Source organism: Photinus pyralis, unplaced genomic scaffold, assembly GCF_008802855.1.
Source record: "Photinus pyralis isolate 1611_PpyrPB1 unplaced genomic scaffold, Ppyr1.3 Ppyr1.4_LG7, whole genome shotgun sequence".
NCBI classification, from domain to species: domain Eukaryota; kingdom Metazoa; phylum Arthropoda; class Insecta; order Coleoptera; family Lampyridae; genus Photinus; species Photinus pyralis.
This window is the reverse complement of record NW_022170738.1, coordinates 19844027-19857026: the sequence shown is the minus strand read 5'-3', so window position 1 is coordinate 19857026 and position 13000 is coordinate 19844027. Positions and strand designations below refer to the sequence as shown.

At 35.5% G+C, this 13000-nt stretch overlaps 1 protein-coding gene across 1 annotated transcript in view; it reads left to right on the top strand.

Annotated features, from left to right (window-relative positions):
- LOC116176837 (sodium-dependent dopamine transporter) overlaps positions 1–13000 on the top strand; it is a 36836-nt gene that overhangs the window by 11379 nt on the left and 12457 nt on the right. Inside the window, exon 2 of the mRNA XM_031495647.1 lies at positions 6618–6838. Within this exon, the coding sequence (XP_031351507.1) occupies positions 6658–6838 (181 nt within the window). The 5' untranslated portion in view covers positions 6618–6657. The remainder of the gene's footprint in view (positions 1–6617; positions 6839–13000) is intronic.

The following is a 13000-nucleotide window of genomic DNA, read 5'->3' as shown; positions in this document are numbered from 1 at the left end:
GAAATAGTCGCGTTCCTTAATTTCTTTATCTTGAAAAATTACCTGATTCGTGTAATAATAGCTACGTTGCATTGTGTTTCTTTTCTGCTGAGTACTAATTATGCCATAATTAAATAAAGTAATAATAGCCAAACCAAGAATTGTTCTAGCTGTTATCCAAACTATATGACATTTCGTTGAGAGTTGAGTATTGCGATAAATCGTACGATTTATAGTTCCAAAGAAAATTCGATAGGGTAAATGTCCTTACAGTAAAAAATTTGTATTAGAACAGTTGATAAGTACCTTCAATTTGATAAAAGTGGCTCCGTGACGCTTTTACAGTGAGCGGACTAGACATTTTACTCCGAAGTTTTATTGGCGAATTATTTGATAAATAAAAATTTATAAACGAAATAATTAAAAAGTTTCATCTTTGATTTTTCGTTAATTGACTTATTATTAAAACCATATGAAAACGGAGTTGTAGGATATACGTAAACAAACAAAAACATTGTTTGCCAATCTCCTAAACTTTTTAGTATGTAGAACTAATTTTACAATCTGATGTTTATCTTCGTATAATTGTTCAAACGCTGTGGTAACGCTATTATTCAAAGTTTGAACAGCTAACTTCACATTCATAAGTTTGTCGCACTATGTCCAACTTATTACACTATAATCTTTGCACTAATTTAAACCTATGAACCGTATCTAAACATTTTTTTGTGGTAAAATATTTACCGCTCAAACATATTTGGTACATAATTTTTAAATTTGTATCTTGCACGAAAGCTCTTTGTGTAACAATTTATTTATTTATTTATTATACCTCTCTTGCTCTGGGCCCTCAACAGGCTTGCGCCCAATTACAGAGTGACCCGCATAATGCTATTTAGAGGTGCCTCTGCAGAAGGTCTTAAGTTGTTCTATACTACTCCGGTATTTACCTTACGAATTAGGAAAACTACACGAAAACCTAATTCGTAGTAACCGGCAGAATGCTCGAAACTGGTCTAAGGTAATTCCCATCTCTGCCACAGATGAAAATTTCACCTCAACCCAGGTTCGAACACCCGACCTCCGGATTTATAGTCCAACGCTCTACCACTGAACCATAAAGCCGGTTACAATGTAACATTTGCCCTTGCAACGCTAAAAATGTTCCTAAGCTAAGTTTGTACTATAATCTACAGGGTGATTTTTTAGTTCTATTGCCCAATTTGTAATACGTAGATAATTCGTGTCACAAAACAAAATGTTCCTTTCTTAAAAAAAATATCTGACGTTAGGTAACAGGACTATAAAACAACCGTGTAAAACAATAATACCTTTTTCTTTGGGGAGGTCAGTCCAATCGACCATGTTTTGAAGATAGTTCGCAGGTCTGATTCCTTGAATGGTATTATGTATGTGGATTGTAGACCTGGATGTTTAGAAGATTGTAGGAAGATTCTCCCCGGAAAATTCGACCCCGTAACTGCGGCCCAAGTAAATTCGATTCGAGAAGAATCCCCTCGGAATATTCGCTCCAAAAAATTTGCCACCACAAGATTTCACCTCTAAATTCCCCCCTCCCCCCCTTTTGTGTTTTTCCATTGCCCTCTGCGTTGTTTCTAATTTATTTATCATTTGTCTTGTGAGAGTCCATGTTTGTGTTCCAAATATCATTCATTTTTTTAGAAATTTTCTTGTTTTTTTAAGTATAAAAGTTTTCTGAACACTACCCACCTTAATCGCCTTCTTCTGTTGATTTCATTCTCTTTGCATTGTTTTACCAATTCCATTTGCTGTGACTGGTATATATGGATTGCTTTACGTTTTCTATGTGTATTCCGTTTATTTTTAAATTTAAATGTTGGATACTTGGGATTTTGGTTTTTTCTTTATTCATTTTTTAGCCTACTTTTCTAGATTCAGTATCCAGTTCTATTAACATTTTCTTTACATTTTCTTCTGTTTCAGTGAGTAGAACACAAATAAAATGGACCTGGATCAGCCCAGATGGCAGATTGAAGAACGATTTAGAACGAAACAGATATATATTAACATCAACAAAAAATGGCCACAGGCGTAACAACACTAAATACAGCCAACACAGGCAGCGACCACAGACTCGTTAGAGCAGTACTAACAACAGAGAAGAAAACGATAAACAATTTTAAAAGAGGAGACATACGAAAAAGTGTGGTCGACCCAGACGGAAACATGAAAACGATACTCACAAAAGCAGCAAGTGAGGTGGCAAAAAGAAGAGAGCGTAGAAAAGTAAAATAACAAAAGAGACAAATAGAAAAATTGAAGAATGAAAGTACGTCTACCAAACAGGACAGTATGTAACACATCTATACGACAACAAGAAAAATGATTGGAAAATACCTTGATGAAAACTACAAACATATGGTAGAAAAAATAATAGAAAGAGAGAGGAGAATCAACAAATATTATCGGTAATAAATGAAGAAGGGAAAGAAATAACGAAAAGAAACCATATAATTCAGAGCTAAAAAATACTATGAAACCTCTACAATACTCAGATAAAAAGACCTACAATGCATAAAGAGACTAATATAACAAAAGTTACATCATGAACACAACCCGCAAATAAATAAAGAAAATATAAGTTTTACAATGAAATTTGAACGTTTAAAACCAACAAACCACTTAGAGATTAAGGCATTCTGTCGGAAATGATCAAGGAAACGCCAGATACAATAATTTCAAAACTAAGAGTTCTATTTAATATGTTCTTGGAACAACAGACCGTACCGAAAGAATGGAACAATATATCAATAAAATAAATACTGCTGTGCAATGGTATGCGGTTACTACACCACCCACAGAACACCTTAGTTAGCTCAATACAAATTAAAACTTGGAATTTCTCCTCGTAGACATCTGACTGCTATAGGAAAAATCCTAATATACAATTTCTCAAATCCAGAGACGCGATCAACTTCCGACAATCTCAAAGAATTTATTACACAAATTTTGATCAACACCTGAAATAAATTTTGGCCACTAATAATAAAAATCTGACATGAAAACTATATCTGGGTCGCACACGGGATTCGAATAAACACACAATTAATTGATTGACAATGAGAAAATTTTATTCCAATACACATGAAGCAAATAAAACAAAATCCCAAAGAAAGAAAAGCTTACAAATTTTTTTTGGACATGCAAGCTGTCGATAATTAAAATTAAAATTACTTAATTTTTTTTTTCTAGTACCTAATTCACATAATCTGGGCGTGAAAGGTTTGCGATATTCGGGCGCACTTATCAAAAACACTTGCAGGCCGCTTCGGGACATTTCATTTCTTCTTAAACTGAACACAATGACTAGAACTGGCTTGATAAATAGAATGAACAATTTTTAGTGACTACTCGGGTAGTAGAAGCTTCTTTTAATGACAGACAGAGAGATTACTCGCACTCGAACTAACTTTTTCTGAATATGGACAAATCGCTTTAAGAACAACCCTTTACTGCTTCATCTGACGATAACTTATTAATATTGCTTAACTTCTGCACATTTTATTTTAAAATCAACGAATTGCGTCTTTAACAAAACAACTAGGGAAGATTGCCCGAGTATACATATTTACACGCTCTTCCACACTCGCGGAAACTAACACCAAGCAGCAGCCTCGTTTTTACGTTGTCTCCAGTATTTAAGGAAACACCACTTCCGCGCCAGCTTCGAAGAAACGCGTCTTCACTTATTCCAAAATAACGCGCACATCTTGGTAAAACACCCGCATCTTCTAACAGCTATGATAAGGCTCCTTATCGCAAACGACGAGATGTCCCTACATTTTAACCCGCAATTTTACGTTTTACAATTAAATACACAAAACGAATTAAACCGTTTACAAAAGCGATAAAATTTAAACAAGAGTTACGCAACTACAAACAATTCCAAAAGGAAAAGCATCACACAAATTTAAATACAATAAACAATTTTATAAATTGAAATATTGTCATATACAGGGCGTCCCGTCATTATGTTTGGTATTTAAACCGAAATAACGTCTACATGACGTTGTTTACACAATACCTATAATTTAACACTTGTTGCCTGTTTGAATGTTTAGCAGGTTCTTATGTTCGATGCCCCAACATTGCTCCAATGGAGTGTGAATCTTTTGACGGTGCGAACGATTACCTCTTCTGTACAATTGATTGGGCACTGAACCTTCTATTTATGTCGTCTGCATTCAATCAGCTTTCTCGCAGTGTAATTTATTAATAGCGCATTGCAAGGCCAAAACGAAACTGATTTAAGTTTCTGTTGAAACTTTCGCTTTCGAATTGAAATTGGAACCGTCACTCTCAACTCTGAATGTATGTGCAGGAAAAGTGCGCTCCTACTTTTATAATTTATAATTTGTACGTATACTTATTCTACCAAACAATGTTTATGACATGGAAACTTTTTACGATAGGGTCTTCGGAATGAGGTCACACAACATCCGGTACCTTCCACAGAAATTAGACGTTCGCAATATTACTAATTGCACTACTTAATTCCACGACCGCAAATAAACTTTGGTGCACGTTATCACTGATATGGTTTCCTCTCACTTTCGTACTGAAAATTTACGCCATTTTTTTCGAGTTCGGTTATTTACAGCCTTTCAATTTTTGGGCTCTTGGACGGTTTTGACACTAAAGTGAATAAATTCCATTCCATTTCATTTAAAATAACAATGTTAGTGAGGACTTCCGGTCGGGGCAGAAGTCCCGCCATCTTGGAAATATTTTCATTCGGTCGGAAAATTAGTCTTATTTTTGTATGTAAAGTTTTTAAAACCATCTTCAACGGTTCCAAAAAACATGTCGTCGTTAAAGACCGTATATGCATCGAGGGACTTTATTGATTCACAATTTTTTACAAGCTGACAGTACAGGATTGTATAGTGTAGGTATACCTATGTTAAAGTAGGAAGCCAAAGAAAAAGACTGTTTTAAATGGCTTAACAATGCTAAAGACGTTGTACCGTTATTCAATGTTTGTACCAAAGTTATCTTATTACACCATACCTGGTTGTTATATTATTTCACTATGGTAAATAACATAGGTACCTATACTTATACATTCATAGACCACGGTAGTAAGAAGTAAGAACTGTATGATATAGATGCTTAATTGGCGACAATAATTCTCTAACAAGCAATAAAAACGCACTCTTTATCTCTCAAAAGACACTCCATTGAGATATAATTCAAAGACAATTTTATTAGGTGACGGATATTAAATTTCCAATTACTTCCTTTGCTTACCTTCCGGAATCCGCCGCTAAAAATTTCTTGACAGTTTGAACAATTACAGCAAACGAAATGCGAATACGGGTCGTGCACCCATATAAGTAAACGCCAGCATTTACGCACAAATTAAATTTCTATTAGCAACTGTGAACATGGAAAAAACATTAACACGAGGCAGCAGCTGAAACGGTCGTTTTTTAAATTTTATGCACAAACGTCGATTGCTTTAAAAGCGATTTTCTACTTTCGATTAAACAATTGTGGCCTCGTATACTAATTTTCCAGTAGGTACATAATATTTGCTTCAAATTATTTTATATGAGATATTATTTTCATTGAATTTTCCATTTGTTACTTGTATTCATTGTAAAAAAATAAACAAACTTACCTACTCACATGTAGTTATGAACGCTGGCATATGGCAGATGTTCTCTGATTTATTTGAATTTTCGTCTCCTGTAAATAGTTTGAGTCTCCTTGATTAGAGATTGCGTTTTTGGTCGCCCTCACATTATTGTTTTTACAACTTTTTTCAAATTCTTCATTCGATCAAGACCTTTTTCATCCTGGAAACAGCCTTTTCCATCGCGTCCTTCTGGTCCTTGGTAAGATTTATTTGCAATATGTAACTGCTAGTTACAATAAAGAGTTGAACGCCCTTAATTATGCTAATTAATACTTTCTACTGCAGAGGTTAATTTTTCGAAAAATATATTGACCCACGGCTAGCTCGAAATGATTTCTATAATTCCTTATTGAAAGTTTTTCTTTTAACCCAGAAAATTGACTGCAGACTATAAATGTAAAATTACAATGAAAGATTGACTAAGTAAAATCGATCCAAATTCCACTTTCTTTTACATTTTTTACTTATTTAACTATTTGTTATGTTTACGATGAACATTTGAGTTCAATCTCTATATCGTGACCACGTTTTTTTCTACCTTGCCCTTATTTAAACTTCAATGAACAATAAATAAGATAATTAATTTACAGAAAAAAACTTATGGCAAAGTTGAACCCATTTAAAGGGAAATTCTCAGAAAATATTTTTTACGCAATTTATAAAGAAAACCGATCTTGATTATTATACAAATCAAGAAAAAATTATAGTACCTTACGTTTAGCGTAAAAACCATGCTTTTCTGATACTCATACTATCCAAACTCGTACGACTTTCGTTAGGCCGTCGTGCCGTAAAGCTATTTCTATTGTTTCGAAAGTAAAAACTTAAAGTTTCTAAATTATCTATTTCCCGGCGTTCATTTCATGGCAAAAAGGGTTCATTTAGTTAATTAGTACGGAACACACAAAAATTGCTGTGTCAATAATAAGACTAATTAGATATATTCTTTTTGTAGTTATTCTCACGACGTAAGAGCCGACACTCGGCCCTGAAGCATGACATCAAAGCAGACTACGAAATGCAAAAGTGTTATACCACAAGGAATGGATTCAGCGACAACGGAAGACCGAGAAACCTGGGGCAAGAAAGTCGATTTCCTGCTTTCGGTCATTGGGTTCGCGGTAGATTTAGCAAACGTTTGGCGATTTCCTTATTTGTGTTACAAAAATGGCGGCGGTAAGTATAATTTATTCATGTTTATATAGTTGTAATTAAACGAAAATAAATCGGAAATTTATTATGGGGCCTACGGCGAAACGTACGATGATATCCGTAAACATGTGAACGCTTTTGTGCGAAAATAGACGCCCTACAGAAACGCTGAACGTTTCCGTTCGAGTTACAAACGTCTTTTATCTTAGTCCGTCGGAAATTTGAATTTACAAATTTCCCAATACGAAATTAATTTTTAAATTTGTTCCATATGAAATCAAGTTGTTAGTGGTTTTCAGTTCTTTTACGGTCTGTGTCGCAATGCATCTTCGTGCACGTATAAATACCGTAATTACACACACACACAAAAGCATTATCCTAGTTTAATAGCGTGGATAGTGAGCATCTTGAGAGAACAAATTCAGCATATTGAATGATTGTAAATAGTAATGGTCCACGTATTGAGCCTTGCGGTACATCAAAGGTGAATGTATTCTTATATTTTATTTAGTTAATTTATTAAGTATTTATAAAGCTTGCACTGCGACGAACTTTGCGGTGATGTCAAACGATAAGGTTGCATCAAAGGTTAATTTTTATTAGCAGAATAATTATAACGAGTAGAAGTAATATGAATTTAATTTTAACTAGCTTCCAGACCCTCGGTAATCTCAAGCGTGACAATAATGAATTACAAGCAAATAATGACGATAACGTTTTACAAAAGTTGTCGTTTCGAATAATGTTCCTTGAAGAGGAATTATCCGATTAATTACTAGCTTCGAGATTACAGGTTAGCCCGATTAAGTGTTGCTTTCGCGTAATTTCCACAACGAAATTGCCGCCGTCTGTTTATCTTGATAAGAGACTGGTGTTGTTATCCCTAATTAAAGTGGATGTACACGTAAATGGAAAATTCCCGTCAGTTGAAATTAAACTATTATTATTAAGACATGTAACATGCCGTTGATCACAAAAAAAAACAAAATACTTCTGGATTCCTAAAACAACAATAGTACGGCAACGATGAACAATTAAGTTGATTCAACGCCTAATGGCAAGGACCCAGAACGCAATTTATTACGGTAACATCATGGTTAAGCACATGGCTGCACTTACGTATCAATAAATCCGATTTTATATCCTCCAAATTTGGAGCAGTAGTGCTTAACTCGATTTCAAACTACGTTGAGAGTACACCACAACTAGTTAAATTACCCAGAAACAATATTCAATAATTTGTGCAGTTAAACCAACCACAGATTATTAATACTACTACTAATACGGAAACGGAATAGTCAAACAAAAATGCGCTTTTAGGCTTGCATGAAGGAATCCACCAACAGGGTTCACCACAAACGAAATAAGAGATACTCGTAATTTAAATATGATAGTGGTCCTTAACCACAAATTACAGTGACCGTCAACCAAAAATAATTTATGTGTAAGTACCTATAAAAATAAAATTGTCTTTAATTCTTGATTTTTTCCTTATTTGCCCTTTCCGGTCATTGCCCATTCTTTACTCTCGAGTCTGGCGTTTAGATCTCCTCCCAATAAAATCCCTTCCACCTAACTGTTTCATCTTCTATATTTTCTATTTACTCCCTTAAATATTTTATATTTCCTCTTTGTAAATCGTTATCATTTCTCCTCTGTATTTCCCTTCCTTGTCTATTTATCCCGCCATTCTCTTCTATGGTTTTGTATACAATCTTTCACCCTTCCCTTTTTTATCCCTTATCTTATCTTTCAGTATTCTATTTCTCATTTCCTCCCAGTACTTCTCTTTTATCCATGCTGCCCCCTACTTTTCATTCTTTCTCTGTGAGTTAGTGGTAGGTACATATAAACAAGTATAGATTGTGCACAACTTGCAGACGTCTCAATCGCCCTTTGTGAGTACCCTCTTCCGACAATCCGTTCTTGAGGTATAAGGGAATTTACCCGATTACGATAAGAGGTCGAGGAGGAGGGCTATGGTTGGTAGAAATTGATTTCTTTCGTTTCGTTTCATGAAGGATAAAACTAGTTCCACCTTTCATTAGAATACCATGAAGGGTAGAACATGTTATCTCCCCCCCCCCCACATTTAAAGTTTAACTTGGCACTACTAAAGGCATGCGTATGCAAAATCTGAGACCAATTGGTTGTCGTATGTAAAAGTTATGCACGTTTTATTTTCAAAAACAGCATCTCAGGAAATAATTCCTGGGGGGGGGGGGGGGCTTTTAGACAGCGAAATATGATGGCCGTCTATGACACCTTCAAGGTATAGGTTACCTACTGCAAAAATTCCAGGACTCTAAGACCATTCCCCTAGAAGTAGTTCGAAACGGTAGAAGCCTGGGGGGGGGGGGGGGTTAAAAATTAATTTGATCTTCCATTGTATTCTAATTAAAGGTCTCAACGAAAGGAACCGTTTTCGACCAACTACTCCCCTTTTTTCTGTCCTCGTATCAGGAGGGGGAGGGGGGAGAGGGAGAGTGGAACTAGTTTTATCCTTCATGGTACTCCAGTGAAAGGTCTCAACGAAAGGAATTAATTGCTACCCACCATAGACCTCCTCGAGCTCTTATCGTGATCGGGTATATTCCCTTATACCTCAAGAACGGATTGTCGGAAGAGGGTACTCGCAAAGGACGATTGAGACGTCTGCAAGCAATATATCCATTGGTGATGTCAAAACAAAAGCTATTTCGGTTTAAACAAATGCGCTTTATCTCCACAAGAGTTGTGCACAATTTATACTTGCTTATAATGATTAATATCATTCTTTGTGGTAACGCAACGCAAGTTTATCCGTTTCTTGTATAAACTACTATGAAAATCGATATAAATAGATATAATGAGAAAGAAGACAATAATTCGGAAGGGTGCATTAGTAGCAGTGTTGTAATATCGCAATAACAACGGGCAGTGCCTCACTAATGGCTTGAAAATTGAGTTAGACTCGATTATTGACATAGAAAGAGGGCTGATTGGCCTCTGCCTCTCATTAACTGCCGGCAATGTTAATTAATACGCCACTTGCTTCTTGATGGATCGAAGTCTCATCTTTAAACTTTCAATTGCCCCCCTTTTTTTTGCAATATATCACCCTCGACAATAAGAAATCTAATTCGTTTAAAACACGACACGGTTTTGATGAACGGTTCGCACTTTCATCTGCGACATTAAATTATTCAAAGATCAATTTCCTACTAGATCGGCGTTAGTACGCGATAATAACGTGAAAGTGGGTTCCTTTCAGTCACCATTAGAATCCGGTAATTAAATCGTAAGTTAATGCAGTCTTAAGTAGGGGGATCAAAGGCGGAAATTTGAGCAAGGAATTGAAGAAAAAAAATATAAATTGCGCTTCGTATAGATTATACCTACTGTTCTGTATCTACTGGCAACTGACTGATACGACAGTGTAGTTCTGTCTCTAGAGACGCTCGTCCTTTCTAAATCTAAAGAACCGATTTAAAGGTAGATGTAAGCTATATTTAATAATCTCCAACGGATGTCGGGTGGCGTATTATGTGAATCGTTACGGTTCTGTCTTACTGAAAGACATTACGATTTGTATACCTTTCCAAAAATTCACCTGCTTGTGTTAGTCCTTTTGCTCCTAAGCACTTAAAAACACACTATTTGGTGCCGACTTATTCACAACTGTGGAATTACGTTTGTATGACTATGGAAACCAAAACCAACATGTAGTACCTACCTAAACCATGTGTCTCTAACCTTTGGTTTGGGTGCTAGTACTGCTAGTGTTAAAGGTGGAAACAAAGATTGATTCACGAGAATTTTGGGGAAGTTGGAGAAGAACTTAGGGAAGGCAATTGGAACTTAACAATTAACATGAGTCTAGAGGAAAACTTAAAGGATAGTTGAAAAACGAGATAAACTTGAAGAGGAACTTGATACGAATTTTATAGGGAAATCTGAAAAGAACGTGTACAAACTGGAGCTTGTTAGGAAACTTGACGGAAAATTTGAGATCCTATGAGCAATTCATCAGGAAAAGGAACTGGAGCTGAGCTTGAAGGGAAAGAACAATAAATTGAATATGATGAACTTAACAAGAAAAAATGTTCCAAAACCCACTCGTGGGTATTGCCGCGTAACACAAAGTATTGAAACGATGCATCGTCATCGAAAGCACACAAAATGTCGAATCTGCATATTGAAGTACGTCCACGTCCAGAGAAAGAAAGGAGTTAAATAAGTAAAATAAAGTTTCAAAGAAATATTACCATACATAAGCAGTCACTGCGCATGCCCACACAATTTTTACTATGTGCGAAATGCTATGAAGCGCCTGTGGTTAAAATTTCAAAGAAATATCTCCATAAATAAGAAATTTGCATTGCGCAGTCACTGCGCATGCCTACATGCGAAATTTTTACTATATGCGAGGTGTTTGCCTTTACTAGAAGCATCTGTGGTTAAAATTTCAAAGAAATCTCCATAAATAAGAAAGTTAGCATTGCGCAGTCACTGCGCATGCCCACACAATTTTTACTATGTGCGAAATGTTTACCTTTACTAGAAGCATCTGTGGTTAAAATTTCAAAGAAATACCTCCATAGATATGAAAGTTGGCATTGCGCAGTCTGCCCAAAATATGGAGTTAAATGAAACTGATCGCAATGGGCAAATATAGGCCATAACAGCTATCAATTAGCGAAAACCCGAAGTCTCTAGGTGGCCCAGGGGCCGAGATCTCGATAGAACGGACGGACGGACGGACGGACGGACGGAAACACGAGCACATAAGCTTTACCTCAACTTCGTTGTGTTACGCTAAAAATTTGAGACCCGGAGGGAAAGTTTGAGAATGACTGCAGTAAACCTTCAGAGGAACTTTAAGTAGACTTGTTGAACTTGAACTTATTAAGATCCTATGGGTGTATGAGGGGAAATATGAGGAGTCTGAGATACATTCGCTTAAGGAGAAACCGAACAAAGGATTCAAAAGTGAACGAGAATATAGGTAATTTGAAGAAAATGAGAGATACCTGAAAAAACGGCTTGACGGGGAACAGAAGGAAGTTGAGAACTTTAGAACAATTTGAGGGAGCTTGAGAAAAAGAGATTTCGAATAGACTTGAAGAGAGTATGAAGAGATTTTAAAGAGATTCTGAAACTATTTTGAAGAGATGTTGAGGAGATTTAAAAAAAATATTGGTGATTTTCAAGAGGCTTTGAAGAGATTCCGAAGAGGATTCTAAAAATATTCTGAAGAGATTTCTAAAAGATTCTGAAAATCTGGTGAGATTTTGAAGAATCTGAAGAGATCTTGAAAAAATGTTGAAGAGATTTTGAGGAGATCTTGAAGAGACTCTGATGAGATTCTGAAGAAGATTCTAAAGTGATTCCTAAGAGATTCTAAAAATCGGGTTAGATTTTGAAGATTTTGAGGAGATTCTGAAGAGATTTCAAAGAGATTTTGAGTAGATTTTGTGGATATTTTGAGGAGATTCTGAAGAGATTTTGAGGAGATTGTGAAAAGATTTTGAAGAGATTCTGATGAGATTTTGGAGCGATTCTGAACAGATTTTTGAGAAGATTTTGAAGAGATTCCTAAGAGATTTTGAAGAGATACTGAAACGATTTTGCAGACATTTTCAGAAAGGTTTGAAGATATTTTTAGAGATGTTTAGGAGATTTTGAGGAGATGATGAGGAGATTTTGAAGAAATGTTGAAGAAATTCGAAGAGATTCCTAAGGGATTGTGAAGGGATTCTGATGACATGTTGAGGAATCCCTTCAAAATCTCATCAGAATCTCTTAAAAATGTCTTCAAAATCTCTTCAGAATCTCTTCACAACCTCTTAGAAATATCTTTAATCTTTTCAAAATCACTTCAAAATTTCTTCAAAACCCGCTAAAAAACTCCTCAAAGTCTCAAAATCCCTTCAGAATCTCCTCAAAATCTTTTCCAAATCTCTTCAAAATATTCTCAAAATTTGTTCAGAATCTCTTCAAAATCGCATCGGAATCGCTTCAGAACCTCTTCAGAATCTCTTAGGAATCTCTTTGGAACCTCTGTAGAATATGTTTAGAACCTCAGGAAAGTTTCATCAAAATCTCTTATATCTCTTCAAAATTTCTCCAAATTCTCTTAAAATCTCTTGGAAAGCTCATCAGAATCTCTAGAGATTTTGAGATTTTGATGAAATTTTCCTGAGA